A 19,897-nucleotide genomic window follows, 5' to 3' on the forward strand; every position below is an offset into this window, starting at 1 on the left:
AAGCTCTCCGAGTGCTGGAATTGGCTAGAAAATTTTATTTTCTTCCACCATTTTCCTCAACACTGAGAGCAGCATTTTGATTCTCTGTGAAAAGATGCTGAAGCCCTTTCCAAAACACCCTTCCTTGCTTGTGAGTGGGTTAATTTACCCCACAGGTTCTATGTGATAGATACAAATTTGAAGCACTGATGTACAAGACACACAGACACAGGTGCTTGCAGATTGCCTGCCTGTCCTCCCTTTGAAAAGGAGCGGGCACTTTTAGTGGCTGCCCACAGCAAAAAGCCTCTGTGGCAATGCTGGAGGCTTGAATGTTGCTCAGCTATGAAGCTGTTTCTGCAACAGCCAGAGGCAAGCTGTGGTCGCTCTGCCAAGCAGGACTTCGTAGTAACTTGCATGCTTCAGGTGCCCCTTCTCTTCTTGGAGAAAGTGCAGCAGCTATACCTGTGCGTGGCCGCTAAAACAGCTTCCAGAAGTCTGATCATAGGATCTCCATCAAAGTGAGCACGGCCTGCAATAGGTCTAGCAGGCCTCTCTCGGACTACAAACCATGCCAGAGGCTTGTGGGCACCTGAAAGGCCAGCGGCCATGGCAGAGCCGCTGCCTGAGGCTGCCTTGGGGGCGCAGGCTGGCCAGGTTTGCTGCCCTGCCTGCTCCTGAAGAATTGCCAGAACTCAGAACTGGACCGTAATTGAAGAGGGCATTCAGGGCAGCCTTTGGTGCCCGTTGCACATCGGCAGTGAGGTTGAGAGCAGAAAACAGGAACACATTTATTTTAATGGCAATGTTTGCACCCTGTTCCCTATCCTCAAGTACTTAAAACACAGCTGACAAATCGGATTTATTAGTTACCTTGTACATGTATTTCACTTTTCCATGAAATGGTGCATAAAGCAGCTAATGCTAAAATGCAAAACAATAATCACAACATAAAAAACAGGTAGGTAACCAAAATAAATAAACCCACTAAAAACAGCAGCTAGTTGAACAAATGGTGGCATTTATTGGGCATTCATCTCTCACACCTGGGGCTTTCTTCTGCAAGCAGCTGTTAATGGCTGTTGTAGCTCCTGGCAAGAGAAATGAAAATTGTGGGAAGATTTAACAAGCCTTTGCCAACCTGCAACCCTCCAGATTCTTTGGACCTTATATTCCATCCTTCCTGATTATTGGTCATGCTGGCTGGAGCAGGTGGGAGTTCATTTATTACATCTCTGCACTGCCTAATAGCCAAACCTCTCTAAGCAGTTCACAACAGTTAAAATTATGGAATGCTGTAACACAATTAAACAGAGTTTATTTTTTTTTTTAAGTTTAAAACTACACTATAAAGCAAGAGTAAGATGATCACCTGTATTAAGATTTAAAAGTACAGAAAAAGACCTAAACTAATAATAACCAAAGAACTAAAATGTGTGGGAAAATTAGAAGTCTTCACCTGCCACCAATACGATCACACTGTAAGGTACTGGCTGAGCCTCTGGGAGGCTGTTCTGCAAGCGAGGTGCACCACTGGGGACCAACCAATCACTCTATTTTGGGGAGGAGCACATGGAAGGAGGCCTCTGAGTTGCTGAAAACACTTGATGGGCACCAGGTTGGGAAAGGCTGTGTTCAGTTGCTGACCAGAGCAGTATGTCTTAATTGCTGCTGGCTCTGGGCCATGGCAGGTGCCAGACTGTTAGAGGCCCTCCAGGTGGGACTTGCTCAACAGGGCTATGATGCTTGCAGGCGCAGGGGGCACTGGTCTGGTGGGTGTTGGGGGGGGGGGTACTCCAGAGGCCTTTTCCAGCCAAAGACACTTCAATTTAGAGTCAGTGGTAATCAGGAGAGAGAAAACCGGTAGTACTAAAGATGCAAAGTTGGAATTTGAATGCAGATTACCAATAAACAGGCAAAGAGAAGCTTACACACGACTTTCAAGTTGGAATGAGGAGTGCACTAGTGTCCAAGCCCCTGGAGCAGTATCCATCATGACAAGGAAGACCTGCAACCAGACGGACTTGTGTAAGGTTATCTCTACCTATTCGCTGAAAATCTGCATCCATGTTACAACTTTCTATTTCAGAAATGTCATTTTTTTCACAAGCCTTTCATCTCCCAGAAATCTGTCCTCAAACTGAAATTGAGGTGGCTTTGGCTGGACTGGACTCCCAGTAGTGCCGGTGTTTGGGGAAGATTGTGAAGGGTTTTCACAAGGCTGCCTTTCTCCCCCACTTGGATGTTCGGGGCTGGTGACACTCATCCTGGCCCTCCTCACCTTGGACATACACCTCCTGCATAGCTGGGCAATAAGTTTCCGAAGGGAAAACACATTGGAAGAGTTCTGACAAGGAAGAACTGGTCTCTCCTGGCTGCCATGGGAGACTTTTTGAACCAAGAGCCAGCCTCCAGTTCTGAAGGCAAATACTTAACTGGGCTGCTTTTGCTTCTTTGGGACATGCAGGTATGTGACGGGTCACATCTGGGCCTGCCCGCCTAGTGAAGGGGATGACTACATTTTCCATTGTCACCCTCCCGACCAGAAAATCCCCAAGCCCAAGCGGCTGCAGGAGTGGTACAAGAAGATGCTGGACAAGGCCTTTGCAGAGAGGATCATTCATGACTACAAGGTGAGCGCTCCGGGCCCGCAGATGCAGCCGCTAGCGCAGAGGTCGCTGGTGCTCTGGTGGTCCCTCTTCCATGACCAGGGCAGCAGCTATACTGGGGGCAGGTCAGCGGCGTTTTTCCAGAAATTTGCCTGTCCGGTATTAACGCACTATTGTCTAAAGTATAACTGGATTTCTGCATTGGACTAAGAAATGTTTAACAAATACGAATTCCAAATGAAAAATCTACTGATGTTGAGGTAGCTGCCTTGTTAGTTCATTGGAACCCTCAGGCTGTGGCTTTCATTTTGACTTCTGCCAGATGAACTCGTGTTTGTCACGAGCAGCCATTGTTGCTGCAGACTCGTGGGATGCAGCTTTGCACACAGTAACTGGAGAGTGAGCCTTCGTGAAAACAACAGGACTGATTTAGGTGGACACTAGAGTCCCTCCTAAAAATGCTGCAGCTGTCTCCTAAGTTAGTCCAGTGCTGGAGTGTACTAAAACAATTTCATTTGATATTTTCTTTGACCCCTCCATGGGGGGGGCAGGGGGTGTCATCATATTTAGCACAGCTAAGCCCAGTGTGGAAAAATGCGGCCTTTTACAGGACATCTTCAAACAAGCAACTGAGGATCGGCTGACAAGTGCCAAGGAGCTGCCTTATTTTGAGGGCGACTTTTGGCCCAACGTGCTAGAAGAGAGCATTAAGGAACTGGAACAAGAGGAGGAGGAAAGGAAAAAGGAAGAGAGCACAGCCGCCAGTGAAACCACAGAGGTGACTGGAGTTCATACTGCCTTGGAGTTTATTATTGGTGGGCCCCTTTGAATGGGCAAGTGAGTGAAGGCCCACATTTTCCAGCCCAGGCAAGATTTACTTCCCAGCCCCGTCAGGCGCTGACAGCAGCTGCAGGTGTGTGTCTTGGAACACAGCACTGAGCGAGGGCAGCAGCTTCTTCTGGGGACCAGCTGCCCATTCCCCTCCCACCTTCTTGCCTGGGTAGGCAACTAAGGTGACCAAGCAAGCTCTAGCTTATCTGCTTTGCTCTGCAGAGCATGAAACAGCGATGGAGCTTTTGTTCCCAGGCACAGCCTCTGAGTTGTTTAAAGAAGGCAAAGTGCCGGGTGTTTAGCATTCTTTGGGGGTGGCGGAGTAAGCCTCCCAACCAAAGGCTTTCAAGTTCGGGGGTGGGGGTTTCTCAAGTTTGAGGAGTCTACAGCAGACTTCTTCATGGTTCTTGAAGCTACCCTTACTGGACAATGTAGCTCCCTGCCTTGACTGCCCCATATTTGCCTGTACTTCTTGTTTTGAGATTGCAGCAAGGTGGGGAGGAATCCAACTTCTGATGTACAATTGTAAATTTAAACTTGCACATTCTTTGTATAGGATCCTGCGGCTGTATATACATTTTTTCTTATAGAAAATCAAAGCACTTTGGGAGATACAATGTTTTAGGTTGAAGAAGTAATTAAAGATAATTCCTCAAATTCTTGAAAAGCCATAACAATGGAAATATTTTACTTAAATGGATGAGTCTCCCTCCCTCTCTGTGTGTGTGTGTGTGTGTGTGTGTGTGTGTGTTCAAAAAGCTTAATTCTGTAATGTTGAGGAAGTCATTCTCCCTCCCTAAATTCTACAGGATGTAGCAAACCATTTGTGTCTGATTTGCATGCCTGGAAAGAGGAGCACTTGAGCAACTTTCTATTGTCTTGTCAGGGAAGTCAGGGTGACAGCAAGAATGCCAAGAAAAAGAACAACAAGAAAACTAATAAGAATAAGAGCAGCATTAGCAGAGCCAACAAGAAGAAACCCATCATGCCCAATGTCTCCAATGACCTGTCTCAGAAACTCTATGCCACTATGGAGAAACATAAGGAGGTACCAGAGAGAAGCCTTCATTCCTTTGCTTTGTGCTTCCTTCTCCCTGCACCCCTGGGCATTTTATGGCAGTACAAAGAATGGTGGAGGGGAACCAGAGGCATGAATTCTGCAGGGAGCAAGGGACTTCTTCCAAGGCCCACAGCCAGCAGCTCTGCCCTTCATATTAGGGCTTTTGGCATCTGGCCCAGGTGTTTGTGCACTAACTGGACTCTTTGCTCACCCTCCTGCAGGTCTTTTTTGTGATTCACTTGCATGCTGGACCTGTCGTCAACGCCCTGCCCCCCATTGTGGACCCAGATCCATTACTTAGCTGCGACTTGATGGATGGCCGCGATGCCTTCCTCACTTTGGCCAGGGACAAGCACTGGGAGTTCTCCTCGCTGCGCCGCTCCAAGTGGTCCACGTTATGTATGTTGGTGGAGCTGCACACGCAAGGGCAAGACCGCTTTGTCTACACGTGCAATGAGTGCAAACACCACGTGGAAACAAGGTGGCATTGCACCGTCTGTGAGGTGAGTGCTCTGGGGTCCCCTAGCGTTTGATGGAGGCTTCACATATTTCTCGGGAGTCTTAATGTTTGCTTATTCAGGATACCCAAAGATTTGCTGTGTACTCGGAGAGTAGCAGTTAAATTGGTGAGACTACTCAGTGCTGCGAGTGGTCTGGGGCCAGCAGGGAGCTATCTCTGTGTGAAGCGTGGACTGCATGAGGCTGCCATCTGAAGGATGAGGGAGATGGAAGAGGGATGGTGTACACTGCCGTCCTGCTGTAGCAAGGCGCTGGACCTGATGGCCCTCTTGGCCCCTGGACTCTCCGATTCTGTGATGAAGCTCAATCCAGGGGAGCCGGAGCTGCCCGCAGGCAGACTGCGGAAGTGGTCGCCACTCTGGCTGGAGGGGCTGCATTCCCCTTGAAGACGCAGCTGCAGAGTTTGGTTGACTGTATTCCTGAACCCAGAAAACCTGCTTTTGGTGATCAGGAGTGCCTTTGGACAGCTCAAGTTCTGGGTTCCTGGAAATGTCAGAGCCAGCTGTGATGACACACATGCTTGGGGCTGTCTACCTTTGAAAAGTGTTTGGAAACTTCAGCTCACCCAGAATGCTGCAATCGCATCATTTACCAGGAGCCCATGACTCCCTTGTTAAAAGCAGTGTCCCTGGCTGTCAGTTTCTATGCACAATTCATAGTGCCGGTTCTGACCTGTAAAGCCAGGCTGTTTGGAAGATCGGGTGTTTCCATGCAGGCACGTCTGGCTTTGGAGTTCCTGCAGGGAGGCTCTTCACATAGGGCCCACTGCACATGATTGGTGGGGTTGTGAATGAGTGACTTCTCCCGAGCTGCGGAACCCCCTGCCAAGGGAGGCCAGACAAGATCCTTCGCCATTCACCTTCCACCAGCAGTCAAATACATTTTTTGTTAGACAGGTCTTTAGCATTTACGCTTACATTGGCTTTATTGGAATGTTACTGTTGTCAGCTACCTTGATTGCCTTTTTTGGCAGAAAAAAGAGGAAATGTAAAAGGACATAAAATGGGGTGTGACAGGAGAGTTTCTGGATCAGACTTCCCCAATGCAGTGCCCTCCAGATGTTTTGGGTGACTAGCACTCCAGATAATTGTAATTTTGTAATTTTATATTACAAATTACATATTACATATTATTATTATAATATGTAATGTAATTATAATATGTAATAATGTATGTATAATATATGTATGTATAATATACATACAATATATGTATGTATATATGTATATACATATACATATTGTATATACATATTGTATATACATATACATATTGTATGTATATACATACAATATATGTATGTATAATATATGTATAATAATGTAATTATAATATGTAATAATAATTACATATTACATTATATGTAATATTATTACATATTACAAATTACATATTATGTGTAAGCCATCCTGAGCACTTGTCGGAAGGGCGGGATATAAATGTTTGTAATAAATAAATGTTTGTAATAATTGGCCATGTTAGCTAGGGCTGATGGGACTTGAAGGCCAATGCTTCTGGAGGCCACTGGTTTAGCAAAAACTGTTATATATAATCTGGGCTTATTTACCAGTAACTTTGACCAGTATATGAAGCCATCTTATTTCTTATTTCTTCTCATGGAAGTCCTAAAGGAATACCTGAGCAATTTTCAGAACAGACTGCTTCTCTGTGTGGGAGGATAGCCTATGGACCATCCTTATCCCCCTACATCATGTCCTCAGTGATTGAATGGCATTGGAGGGTGGGCAGAGTTTGGGAACAAAAGTCCCTCAACAAAGAAGGGTAGTGGCCTGCAAAGAAAAACTGAGCCTCTTGGGCATGGCATGTGGTCTTTGAAATCTGATGCGTTTTCCCTTGCTTTCAAGGATTATGACCTCTGCATTAACTGCTACAACACCAAGAGCCACGAACACAAGATGGTGAAGTGGGGCCTGGGCCTGGATGACGACAGCGGCAGTCAAGGCGAGCAGCAGTCGAAGAGTCCCCAAGAATCCCGGCGCCTCAGCATCCAGCGCTGCATCCAGTCCTTGGTGCACGCATGCCAGTGCCGCAACGCCAACTGTTCACTGCCGTCCTGCCAGAAGATGAAGCGGGTTGTCCAGCACACCAAGGGCTGTAAGCGGAAGACTAATGGAGGCTGCCCAGTCTGCAAGCAGCTAATCGCCTTGTGCTGCTACCATGCCAAGCACTGCCAAGAGAACAAATGCCCGGTGCCCTTCTGTCTCAACATCAAACACAAGCTCCGGCAGCAGCAGATCCAGCACCGACTGCAACAAGCGCAGTTGATCCGCCGCAGGATGGCCACCATGACCACCCGAAATGTGCCTCAGCAAAGTTTGCCTTCTCCTACCTCAGCAACGCCCGGGACCCCCACACAGCAGCCAAGCACCCCGCAGACCCCACAACCCCCACCTCAGCCTTCCCCTGTAAACATGTCACCAGCTGGCTTCCCTAGTGTAGCAAGAACTCAAGCACCTCCTCCCCTTTCCACAGGCAAGCCTGCCACACAGGTGGCTGCACCGCCCCCACCTGCCCAGCCTCCCCCAGGAGCCGTGGAAGCTGCGCGACAAATTGAAATAGAAGCTGCGCAGCAGCAGCAGCAGCAGCAGCAGCAGCAGCAGCAGCAGCAGCAGCTCTACCGGGTCAACAGCAATGGCTTGCCTCCTAGCCGAACGAGCATGGTGAGTCCAACAGTAGGAGCAGTGAACCCCATGCAACAGGTTAGCATGAATGTCCCCCGGCCCAACTCTGTGAGTGGCCCAGTGATGCCCTCCCTGCAGCCAGGGCCATGGCAGTCACCTCCTATGCCAACCCAGCAACCACCCCTACAGCCAGGAATGGCAAGACCAGTTCTGCCAATGCCAGCCCAGCAAGCTGTGGCCGGTCCAAGAATGCCAGGGGTGCAACAGTCACCCCGTAACGTCCTCCCCAATGCTTTGCAGGAGTTACTACGGACCTTGAAATCACCCAGTTCCCCTCAGCAGCAGCAGCAGGTGCTCAATATTCTGAAATCCAACCCTCAACTCATGGCAGCTTTTATAAAGCAGAGAACAGCCAAATACGTAGCAAACCAGCCTGGCCTACAGCAGCCCCAGCCTGGCCTGCAGCAGCAGCCCCCGCCCCCTCCCGCAGGGCTGCATGCGCAGTCTGGCTTGCCGAACATGAGTGCAATGCAGGCAGGTGTCCAACGGCCAGGCGTTCCTCCCCAGCAGCCAGGACTGGGAAGCTTGAACACAGCACAGGGCCAGCCCATCAATATCATGAACCCAGCTCACAGCCCTAGCATAGCCAGCATGAGCCCCCAGTACAGAGAGATCCTACGAAGGCAGTTACTGCAGCAGCAAGGAGGTGCTGCGATGGCAGCTCACAATCAGTTCCAGCAGCCTCCAGGTCCTGGTGGCTATTCACAAGCCATGCAGCAGCAGCAGCAGCAGCAGCAGCAGCAGCAGCAGCAGCAGCGGATGCAACAGCAGCATCTCTCCATCCAAGCAGGAGCCATGGGCCAAATGGCTCAAATGGGACAGCTGAATCCAATGGCACAGCCTGGGATGGGGCCAGACAGCAGCCCCAGCATCCAGCAAGCTCTGCAGCAGCGGATCCTGCAGCAGCAGCAGCAGCAGCAGCAGCAGCAGCAGCAGCAGCAGCAGCAGCAAGTGAAGCAGCAGATGGGATCTCCCAGCCAGGCCAATCCCATGAGCCCTCAGCAGCATCTGCTCTCAGGACAACCCCCAGCACCGCACCTCCCTGCACAACAGATGAGTGCCTCTCTCAGCAGCCAAGTGCGGTCACCAGCACCTGTCCAGTCCCCGAGGCCTCAATCCCAGCCTCCACGTTCCAGCCCTTCCCCCCGAATACAGCCCCAGCCTTCTCCTCACCATGCCTCACCCCAGACTGGTTCCCCCCACCCAGGCCTTGCTGTTACTATGGCCGGCTCCATGGACCAGGGGCACCTGGGCAACCCTGAGCAGAGTGCAATGCTTCCGCAGCTCAACCCCCCAAACAGGAACGTGTTACCGAATGAGTTATCCTTGGTTGGCGACACTACAGGAGGAGACACACTAGAAAAGTTTGTGGAGGGCTTGTAGCATTGCGGGGACATCGCTTCAGTCCCTCTCATGTTCCTGGACATTTTGTACTGAAAACACAGACCTCTAGCTTGAGCTAAACCCTACGTGGGACTGGTTCGTCCTACATACATGGAAGGATGAATTGCTGTTTAAAAACAAAAACAAAGAATATATATTTTTTGTTAAAACCAGCCAGATGTAGTTAAACTATCTGGTCTCCCCCCCTCCCCCCCCTTTTGTTGTTGTTCTCGTTGTGGGTTGTTTTGGGGGGGATTTGTTGCTGTTGTTGCTGTTTTTTGTTTTGTTTTTTTAGTTTTGTTGTTACTGTTGATTTTGCTTTTTTAAAGGGGAAAACAAGTCCATTATATCCCTATTTTTATTTGTACTTTCAAGACTAAACATTTGAGTTTAACAAAGAAGAAAAATAATATTCAGAAACTGTTTCCTGAAATAATGCGGTGTTCTAATGTATCCTGCTAACTTTCTGACATTTGGCAGAAAGATTTTTTTTTCCTATTCTATACCGAACTCTGCAGGTATCTGAAGTATTATTACCCCTGGAAAAATAGGAATTGACTCTTGCACACACAAACACATGTTGCAGATGTAGAGATTGTTGCTTTGTTCCTCTGATTAACTGGTTTTAGATTTTCAGAACAAGAAACAAAACTAAAAAACAGGGATGATCACTTCTTAGGCCATGCTAATTTTAACAGGGAAGAAGCGTATTCTTTTCTTTAATCTTTGATGTGAAACTTGAAATAAGGAAAAGCAATTATAGTGTAAATCATGCAAGCTCTATAATTACTATAAATATGAAAGAAATTCAAGATTCAATCACTGTATAGAATGGGGGGAAAACAAACTCATTTCTTACTTCTATAGCATATTGTTAAATAAACTGTGTGCAACAGACAAAAAAGGGTGGTCCTTCTTGAATTCATGTACATGGTATTAACTTAGTGTTTGGAATTTTTGTTATGAAAAATGCTGTTTTCAACATTGTATTTGGACTATGCATGTCTTTTTCCATTGTATATAAAGTATTGCTTAAAAGTGATATAAATTACTGAAATTTTTAACATGTATTCTGTTCTTTAACATCCATGTAAGAATGTTTAAAGTTCTACATTAACACACACACATGGCCATATGATCATCTTCTTTAAAACATAGCTAATGATTTGTTCAGTGTACAGACCCAGCCAATAATGGGTCCTTGGTATAGGCTTATCTAGCCTATAGGGAGTGTGTGCATGCATGACGTGTCTATGAATGGATAAAGGAAGTTATTCCCCACTGGTTCACTATTTGGAGAAACCAATTTATCAGCATTAGCAGGGCTATCGTATACCATTTGCTTGTTAAAAGAATGTAGTGAAAGATCACTAATTGGAGTTAAGGTAGTTAAGTGTTTTCCTAAGACTAAAGCAAGATAGAGACTTTGCTAAGAAATCCAACATCAGAATTGGCTTTCTGGTAAGTAATTGGAAAGAAATGATACACCTGTGTGCCCTCTTCTCGCCACTCTTTCTGGGCAGGGCAGCACCGCTCTTAAATTTTGCTTTAGTTTTCCTCCCACCTGCCATCCTCCAGGCATGTTAGCACTATTACTTCTCATGCAAGGTAGAATAACAGGGTTGTGATCCGATACATCTGGCGGACCTCAGGTTCAGAGTAAGGTTCAAGTTAAGATGGTGTTCTGTTCTGAAAACCAAATTACAATTTTATTTGAAAGAAAATGAGATGGTGAGGATTTCTCCACTCCAAACAAACTGGCTGCTGTTGCTGCATGGAGCATCTGACTTGTTTCGGGGAAAGCGCTTTCATTAATGGTTTTGCTGCAGAGTAATGTGGGGGGAGTGGAAACACGTTTCTCCAAACTCTGGAAAGAGTAGCGTAACCTCTCTCAAATGCCAAGTTGCAGTTGTTCAGTGCTTCAACATCTCACATCTGACTGACTGCTTTGGGTCCTCTTCCTTACAGTCATCCTCGGCATGCAAGATGTCCGGTCTGGGCTTTGTTCAGTGGATATAAAGAAATATCTAAAAGAAAAGGATGGACAGCTCCATTGCTGTGTCACATTGCATTCTTAGAAGGAAAACAAAAAACTCATTTGCAATCAAGAAGAAACTTGAAAGCTATTGGTAGTTCTCATAAAGCTGGTAAAAATGCTTGAATGGTTCCAGTAGCTTAGTATTAGAGTAGAACTTGGTGAGTATGTCCAAATTCTTCCCACTGCCTTCCCTTCTCAATTGGGTGACTAAAGGCGTGGAGGCAGGGCAGTCAAGATAGTCTTGGAGCAGCTGGCTGCCCTGTTGCCAAGCAGGTTGTGTATACAAAATACCTGTCCCAGCTCCAAAGCATCCAGCTGGGCTTGTGCGTGGCTGCAAAAAGGGGAGTCTGACGTAGCACTGACCAACCTGCAGCAGCACAGCTGTCTTGCCACCGCAGCCAAATGTGAACCACCGCGTACAGGCCGCTACTGATAGAGAGGGCTCAGACAAGTCACTGACGGAAAGCAGGGCTATCCGAAGGCACTGGATCTTGCATTAGAAAGCTGCTAGTTCTCCTTTCTGGATGTGATCTCAAGTCTACAATGGAGTGCAAAGAAAAGAACTCTGAAATGGCCATTGGATCATACAACTTCACCAAACTGGACAGGATGGAATAGGCCAAGCAACTGCACAATGGAAGGAAGGAAAGAAAAAATGGCTATATATACCATTCCCACTTGTGTTTTGGTTCTCAGACATTTAGAATTTAGTTTCAGGCAATTAAATAGATGCTTGTGCTGTATACTCTTACTTGCAAACTTGCTTGCTATGCCTAGCTATTTAAATTACAGAAATCTCTTTAAATCCAGGCTACTTCCTGCTCTTAAATAGGCATGCACAGAAATAAATTGCTTATTCATGAACGAAAGGGAAAAGCAGTCAAATGGAGTTGGGCTAAGCAAGGCACAATTGTTCTCACCGGGAAAACTCCCAGTGGATGGCTATGGAAGAGCAGAATTGTAGATGTGCTCATTTCTCAGAGTATACTTCAAGAGCAGATAGAACACGAGTTCTTGTATGCATCTCCATCTCTCATGAAGACTGGCTGTGTTAGTTTCTGCCCTGAAACCTAAAGGAGCTGTTGGTTTCTGGCTACCTCAGCACAAACTTTGAACCCCCACATCAACCTTGAAAGCATGTTTATTGTAGAGTCAGCTGTCAAACTCACCGGTATAAAACTAGCATGAAAGAACTATATGGAGACAGAGAAAGGCTGGGCCTTGGAAAACAAGGTAATACAGCTACACTTTGCACACAAACCGAAGGAATCCAGAGGGCTCTGCCCCTTGTGATCCAGCTGCTCCTGACCAAGGAAAAGGGGGTTTCCTCCCACAATAAAGCTCAGCTCAGAAGGATTAGAACTCAAAAGCTCCACTCCCACAGAGAAATTGATGAGGGCAAGAGTCATAACCATATACTCCCTGACCATGACTTCACCATATATTCTCCCATGAGACATGTGATCTTAACCAAAGCAAAAAAGATAAAAAAGACAAGCAGCTGCATGGTCAAATGAAGAAGAAAACACAACCCTGTAGAAAAGGCTCAGCACCGCTGCCGCCCTTTTCTCTTGGTCCCATGACGGTGTTGCTTCTCTCGGCGGGCTTCTGCCGTAGTAAAGGTAATGCAAAGCGCATCGAGGAAGTCCAGCAACTTGCCCAGTGCAATCCCGATGCCGTTTTGCTTCAGTTCTGCCTGCAGCACAGCCAGTTCAATGGGCTGGTACATCAAGATTTGGCGGAGGAAAGCTGGCTTGGAACGCAGATAGCACTGCAAGGCAGCCAGCTTCAGTGTCTCACAAGCCGCAGCCTGAGAGACAGGGAGATGCTCCTGCTCTGCCAGCACCAGAGAGCTGCTCTCAAAGCCAGTGGATGAAGAACTATGAGAAAGAGGGAGGAAAAGACATGAGGATGCCAGATACGCCCTTCCTTTTGCAAAATCTCATGGCATACAGTGCAGGTCAGGTCACAGGCCCGAATGTGACCAGATCTAGGTCTCTGTAGTCCAGACAGGAGGCTCAGTGGGAATCCCACAAACAGAAACAGGTGTGGTGGGAATAAATAGCAACCCTCCCACTCTACAGAGGTGCCAGGAGGGAAGGTACCTGAGCCTAGTGTTTTGTTAACCTTCAACTTGTCAGTGACATCAAGAACTACATCTCTAGTGCCATTATTTGCCCGTTTCTCAGACTTTTCTCTCGAAACTATGAAGTCAGGCACAAATACGAATTATGAAGCAACTGCAAAAGTTTATCTACAATCTGTTTTCTTTTACATTCCTTTAGTTCCTTTCTCAACTAAAAATTCAACCATCACCCCCAGTTAGTTTTCTGCTGCTGAACTAAATGCTATCCCCACTCGGTTAGTTGCTGGAAAAATCCTCCTTCTCAAAGTCCTTTTCCACATCCCTTATCATCCACTTGCATTTCCTAAAGGAAGCCTTATTCTCGCTAATGGCTTCCTCGGCACTGCTTTTCAACCGTGCTGGCGACTTGCTGGATCTAGTCCTACTCTTCCTAAGTTGTGGTATGCATTCCAGCTGAGCTTCTAAATAATGTGTTCTTTGTCACCTTTAAGCATTTCAATGAAATGCAGCCCTCTGGACTCCTTTCTATTTTTCCCCCCACTAATACTCTCATTTTAGGTAACTGCCCTTATTTTAATTCAAATGTAACTAGGTGACTTTCCATGGCTATTTTTCACTTACATGTCAGTTACATCTGACCATAATCGAACTGCAGTCACTGTGTCCAATCAGTTCCACAACACTTAACGTCTCATACCAGGCCCAGGACACTGCCCCTCTGGTCACCTCCCGGACTTTCTATAGGGCAACGAGACACAACCCCGTCCTGAGCTAACACATTCTTCATGAGCACAAGTGAAGCCACCCATTAATGCCACATTCCTCTCATTTTAAAGCCCTCCTGCATTTCATTCGTCGACCCAACCTCTCCCTGACAATTTTGGCCAGGGGAACAATAGCAACATATTCATGTAACTTGAATTCCATCTTTCAGGCGAGAAAGATGCTGTTGTCTGTTGTATATGGCTGCTTTGTTTGTGGTTGCTTTTTTTTGTAAGCCATCCAGAAACTTTAGTATTGGATGGCATATAAAAACTTAAAATAAATAAATACAATACAATACATGTAATGACAATTGTCCAGGCCTAAACGCCTTTTCATGTTTTGCATTCTTACCCACAGCCTTGAATAATCACACCACTATGATTATGCAGAAGACCACATTCTTCAGGTTAGAGCAATTGCAGAAGGTGTCTTTCTGGGCACAGCCCTTGGATTGCCACAGAGCGGACTTTTCCTTAGCACAGACTCCATGTAGCCCTGGCTACAGGTGGCTGTTTAAAGGAAGTCAGGCTAGAATGAACAAAGTACCACTCCAAAGCCAGCTTTTACCTCTGTGATGTTACAGAAGCTTCACTGTCGGTGACTGAGGACCCAGTAGACTCCTGAGAAGCCATGGGGGACAGGCGGCAGCTGTCTCTGACAGCAAATGCAGCTGCAGGCAAATCTGGGCTCTTTGGCTGCCCAGATCCAGCCCCTGATGGTTCCACCACGTGCCCAGACCTCTGATCACCTCCTCCTCCAGAAGGATCCGAGTTGCTCCCTGGAAACATTTGCTGAAATCTTGGTAACTGCTTCTGATGGGTGCTGGAAGCCTCTGTCCTGGACTCAGTTGTCGATGGGTTGTGGGATCGAGGAGGCTGGGGAGACACTGCCTGGGCCGTGCAATCAGCTCCCACCTTTGAGTGAGTATAGCGAAATATTTCCTTCAGCTTTAATACCATCTGCCGCTTTGGGAGTGGCCGGACTCCAAACCTAGGAAAACAGAAAAGGTCAACCCAGGCCACTGCCACCCACCCATTTCCTCCTCTTGAGTTTTTACGAGGACCCTGGTTTCCACCCTGCCTGCACCCACCTCCTCAGCTCCTTCTTCAACTTGGGGGTCTCCATAATGGAGTAAGAGGGTGTCAGAGGAGTCCAGCAGGCAAGATCTGCAGCAGAACAGGTCAAGTCAAGCGCATGAGCACCCAGGGGAACAGCCTACCTACCCAGAGGGATGCACAGTCTGTGTTCTCAGCAGCAAAGGTATCCAAGAGCAATTGCAGAGAAGAAAGCTGTGCCAGCAGAGGAGGCCTTACAGTGTCAAATGCAAAGCTGAATTTCCCTGAATTTCTAACACACATGAAAACGCAACAAAAAGCTACCAGAGTCCTAGGGACACGGGCATGAGGGCCAGGACAATGGTTCCTGTGGTTTCGTGTCACGGCGCCCCACCCCCAGCCTGGCAGGTCTCCCAGGAACCAGAGACGATGGTTCTACGCAAAACAAGTGCAAGGAGCCAGCAGCCGCCCCCAGAGAGTGGCCTGGAAGCAGGCAAGGCCCAGTCCACATGCAGGCGCCACGGTGCGATCTTGCCAGTGTGGTGAGGGGCTCGACTCAAACTCCGCTGCCAGTTCTTGGCCCGGTTCCCAAGGATATGAGTACCGACATACAGAGAGTGGTCAATACCGCTCACCACTCTTATGCCCTCCCCTCCCTGCCCCTCCTCTTCCCCGGAACCCCCCACCAGTCAGGCCGGTGACTTACCACATGCCGCCTCACCGGCAGGCTCCAAAGCAGGCAGCTTCCGAGCGGCAGGGCGTGCAGCCTGGCTGCTGTTCAAGTCCTCAGCCCACTCCTGCTGACAGGGCGTGCGCTCCACGGAAGTGGCCACCCCAGAGCCGGAGCTGGCTGCCCCGCCGGCCGCAGCCGGGCCCACCACCCAAGGATGTCCTTCTGTCTTCCGTCTACTCATTTGCAGAGCACCACCCAATGAGCTTCTGGCCCCCGCCAGTTCCACAAAGGGCAAAAAGCCGCCAACAACCTCCTCCCAGCTGGGCAGGCCTGCCCCTGACACGGCGGTGCCCGCCGGGCAAGGCAGGGCTGCTTCCTGCTCCTCTTCGCTGTCATCCAGCACCACCACCTCAGGGGGTGGCCAAGACGGGCTGCAGCCAGGCCAGCGGGTGGCCGAGCGTGGTGGAAAGGGCCGGTTGCGCAGGGGGGGCGAGCTCTGTGCAGGGGGCCTCTCCTGGAGAAAGCGCAGCCACTGTGCCTTGGACTGAGGCCTCGAGCTGGGCACTGCCCGCTCCCTGCTTAGTGGCGGGGTGTCCGGCACCAGCAGCATTCCTCCTTTGCTGCAGGTGTCTTCCTCTGGGCTGCTGCTCCACCCCCAGAGTCCTGAGCTTTGGGCCTGAGGACTGCCAGCCTCATCCCCAACGGGCACTGCGAGCCCAGGAGCCCCCATTCCCTGGAGCGGGAGGGGAGACAGACCCTGCTTGCCTGAGCAACCCACCCCTGAGCCCCGCCGACGCTTGCAGGCTCCCAGCCGCAGCCCATCCAGGCCTGGGCACACCTCCTCCTTCGGCTCCACCTCCTCATCAGAATCCAGTACCACAATGAGGTTGGCCTCCAAATGCCCCAAGGAACGGGGCCGATAGAGGGGCCTCTCTGCACTGCTGCCCAGAACCCCATCACTCCTCTCGGCCCCTTCCTGCTCACTGGCCTCAACAGAAGAGCGCCTCCCAGTAGATGGCAGCTGTGATGCAGATGCATGCAAAGAACAGGTGTGGGAGGGGGGGCTGGGGGGGGACAGCAGGGGTGAGCTACCCAGAGGCAGAACAGGCGCGTGCGGGTTCCTGGAAAGCATCCCCAGTGCTCGCTGGGAGCCCTCTGGGGAGCCCTGAAGAGGGCTGGGAGGGTGTCCAGTAGGAGTGTCTTGGAGGGCTGGGCCAGCCCTTCGCTCCCCGGCACCAGGGCTCCCAGGGGATCCCTCCAGCGTCACAGAAGCCAGACTCTCCGGGAGTGCCGGGCAATCATCCTTTTCAGACACCTCAGCCAGCCCAAGGACGACCTCTGCTGGGGACAATCTAGCAGCTGCTCCCAGAGACCTCCCTTCCTTGGCGTTTGTCCATGCTGCCAGAGGAAGCCTTCTCCGCATTCCTTCACCACTGGCATCACCGGGTGCATCTCGGGTTCTCCCTCCTTTGCATTCCCTTCTGGAACCCGTTGGTGTGGCTTTCTCCAGGCCTGTCCTTGGGCAGGACTCTCCAGGCACCGGCTGACTCGCCCCTTGCCGCTGCCCTGTCCCACCTGGAACGGCCGCGCGCTGTGTGACAGCAAACCCATAGATCTCCTCGAGTTCAGGCTCGCTCACAAGATCCCTGGTGGAGTTTGCATTGTCTGGGTGGATGCCGTTCGACAAAGCGCCGTCTTCCTCATCCTGCCACATGGACCGCAAGAGTTCCTCAAAGGTCTCTGCCCTGTCCTTTTCTTCCGTGGTATCTTCCTCCTCCTCTTCTCCTGCAGTCAACGCCAGACCAGACTGACCATGACACAAAGCAGCCAGCTCCCTTACTCCAAACCTGCAACGGCACAGGTGCACACGGCACAGTTCTCTATTATTCTACCACCGCCCAGAAAAAAGGGACTGCCTCAAGCTCTTTGCAACCATGGCTGCCGCGGGGCCAGCCTGCCTGCCTGCCAAGGGCAGCTTGAAGGAAACAACCTGGAGCAGCCACACACACACCTGGCAGCCAGAGCAGCCACATCTGGCAACAGACAGTGAGGAATGGCATGGTCGGCGGCATAGAGGTAATTCAAGAACGCCTGCACAGCTTCCGCCCGGGCCTCTCTCAGCAGCACACGGCAGGTTGCTGCACCCCCATCTTCAGCCACGGTGAAACCCTGGCTGTCAACCTGGCAAGGGAAGGGAAAGGAAGACAAATCACTGGGGCAACAGAAGCACAGCAGGCCGAAGCTGACTCCCCAGAGCAGAGACCACTTGCCTTGCCAGCTACTCTGGGTTGTAGTCCCTGCTCCGCCATGGAGCCGACTGGGTGGCTTTGGGCCAGTCACAGACTCTTAGCACAACCTACCCCACTAGGGATAAGAGTGAAAGCAGGAAGAGACGTATAGAATTATGCCTCTTTAAATTCTAAGAGAAACAGCAGGATACAAAGAAATGTGTCCACCCCACAAGTATGTCTAGACACACCCATGTATCACCTTACCATTTCCAGCAGCTGAGGGCACCGTGCGTACAGCACAAACGCATGGGCATAGAACAGCTCCCCGCTGTCCACCTGGAACTGGACGTCACTCAGGTGAGGGTTGTTGACCATTCCCCTGAAGGCAGCAGCTAACAAACCAAGCGGGACCTAGGAGAGGAGGAGTCTGCCAGCAGGGCTGGTGTGGCGGAAGCGCTGACAAAAATCCACCCAGCCTCCTCCCCACAACAGTGGGCTGTATTTCCAACAAGCGGTAGCAGCAGTGGGCAGGCAAGGCTTCCAACCCCTGCTCTGTGCCCCTTCCTCGAGCAGTAACAGCTGCCTTGACACCCCAGATACCACACTTTCCCATGGGCATGAAACTGGAATTGAAACCGGAAACTATATTCTTCACTTACTTCTTGATGACAGCTTCTAGGAGGCGGCCTTTTTTCAAGACACTGCACAAGCCTGCTCTCCGGGGCTTTTCCCAGCACCAACTCTTGCTCTTAACGGAAAGAAACACACCTCAAAGAAACTGTTCAGCTACCCGCCCTAATCCAAACTGGTCCCTCCTCTCACAGATCAGTGCACGGTACCAACCCAAGGATTCCCCGGCGCCATCCCCACAGTGCTCCCAGCGCTGAAGAAAAGCCACTCGTGGAGCACCGTACGAATCCCAAGTATCTTACAACCTGGCACATTTCTGTGCAGCTCAGAACTGGCAGAAACTCATCCCTGCTGAGCCTCAGAAGCATCAGCTACACTGAGGTTAGCAAGGAACCCAAACCCCACCTGTCCAGCCAGAACAGTTAACCAGGAATGTCAAGCATCCGGCCAGCCGACCTGCAGCACAAAGCCTCACCTGCCCCCTGCAGCTGCTGAGCCTCCAGGCCCCACTGCGTGAGCGTCAGCCCTTCACTGGCCAGTTCCATGAGGTCTTCAAGTGCCGCAGCATCATTCTGGCTGCAAGCCAGCTTTTCCTTTGGCTCTCCCAAGCTGCCCAGAAGATCTCCACAGACTCTGTCTCGAAAAGGCTCAGTCTCAGCGATCACATGGTCAAACTGTGGTGATCTGACATGCCCCGAATGTGACAAACATGCGCTCAGTGCAGAACCCTGGAGAAGGAAGAAGGATCTCACTGGTGGTGTCTGGCAAGCCGGCATTTACAAGCTCAGCCGCCAACTGGGGGGCAGGAACAGACCTAAACAGACAACATGGCCAACGGAAACAGTGCTCTCTCACATGCACACGCACGGACTATACCAAAGATACCCCACTCCTCGCACAGACGTCTCCCACGATGCCCAAGAGTCCCAAGATGCTTAACGCTATTCACATACACGCGAAGATTTACACAAAATACGCGCGACTTCCCGGCAACTACACGGAAGAAGCAACCAGGCTCAGCGGCGCTAATCCAGGAACACAAACGCACCTGAGCGGCGGCCTGCGAGGCGGGGAGAGCGAAGCCCTCGGCAGAGCAGCTCCCCGGGGCGGCACGAGGCTCGGCCGAAGCGCTCAGCTCCCACAGGGATCGCCCGCGCGCGCCTCCGGGCCCGGCCAGGCGGCTGGCCGACAGCGGCGGGGTCCGTGGAAACTGGGCCGCCTCGGCTAGCAGCATCGCGGCGCGCGCCTCCTCGTCCCGGCGCGCCTCCTCCGGGTCCTGCAGCAGCAGCGGCGGCGGCGAGCGGGCGGCCCTCGCGCGGGCCCGTCTCCCTGCACC

General features: G+C 50.3%; 2 protein-coding genes across 7 annotated transcripts in view; one reads left to right on the plus strand and one right to left on the minus strand.

Annotated features, from left to right (window-relative positions):
- The window catches only part of LOC123024971 (CREB binding protein), a 75,332-nt gene extending 65,185 nt beyond the window's left edge, over positions 1–10,147 (plus strand). For 5 of the 6 annotated variants that reach the window (XM_044433311.1, XM_044433314.1, XM_044433313.1 and 2 more), the window contains 5 exons: positions 2,447–2,612; positions 3,199–3,366; positions 4,306–4,467; positions 4,701–4,982; positions 6,864–10,147. In XM_044433311.1, coding sequence (XP_044289246.1) covers positions 2,447–2,612; positions 3,199–3,366; positions 4,306–4,467; positions 4,701–4,982; positions 6,864–9,083 — 2,998 coding nt within the window. In that variant the 3' untranslated portion in view covers positions 9,084–10,147. The remainder of the gene's footprint in view (positions 1–2,446; positions 2,613–3,198; positions 3,367–4,305; positions 4,468–4,700; positions 4,983–6,863) is intronic. The other variant, XM_044433315.1, reaches the window with a different exon arrangement.
- Positions 10,148–10,765: 618 nt separating this feature from the next.
- SLX4 (SLX4 structure-specific endonuclease subunit) overlaps positions 10,766–19,897 on the minus strand; it is a 9,400-nt gene continuing 268 nt past the window's right edge. The window contains exons 2-10 of the mRNA XM_044433633.1: positions 19,610–19,890; positions 19,037–19,289; positions 18,591–18,679; positions 18,196–18,342; positions 17,712–17,881; positions 15,734–17,547; positions 15,063–15,138; positions 14,540–14,962; positions 10,766–13,001 (exon numbers count right to left, since the gene is read on the minus strand). Of these exons, the coding sequence (XP_044289568.1) occupies positions 12,668–13,001; positions 14,540–14,962; positions 15,063–15,138; positions 15,734–17,547; positions 17,712–17,881; positions 18,196–18,342; positions 18,591–18,679; positions 19,037–19,289; positions 19,610–19,890 (3,587 nt within the window). The 3' untranslated portion in view covers positions 10,766–12,667. The remainder of the gene's footprint in view (positions 13,002–14,539; positions 14,963–15,062; positions 15,139–15,733; positions 17,548–17,711; positions 17,882–18,195; positions 18,343–18,590; positions 18,680–19,036; positions 19,290–19,609; positions 19,891–19,897) is intronic.

Source organism: Varanus komodoensis, unplaced genomic scaffold (assembly GCF_004798865.1).
Source record: "Varanus komodoensis strain SLA01 unplaced genomic scaffold, ASM479886v1 scaffold26, whole genome shotgun sequence".
Classification (NCBI taxonomy): Eukaryota; Metazoa; Chordata; class Lepidosauria; order Squamata; family Varanidae; genus Varanus; species Varanus komodoensis.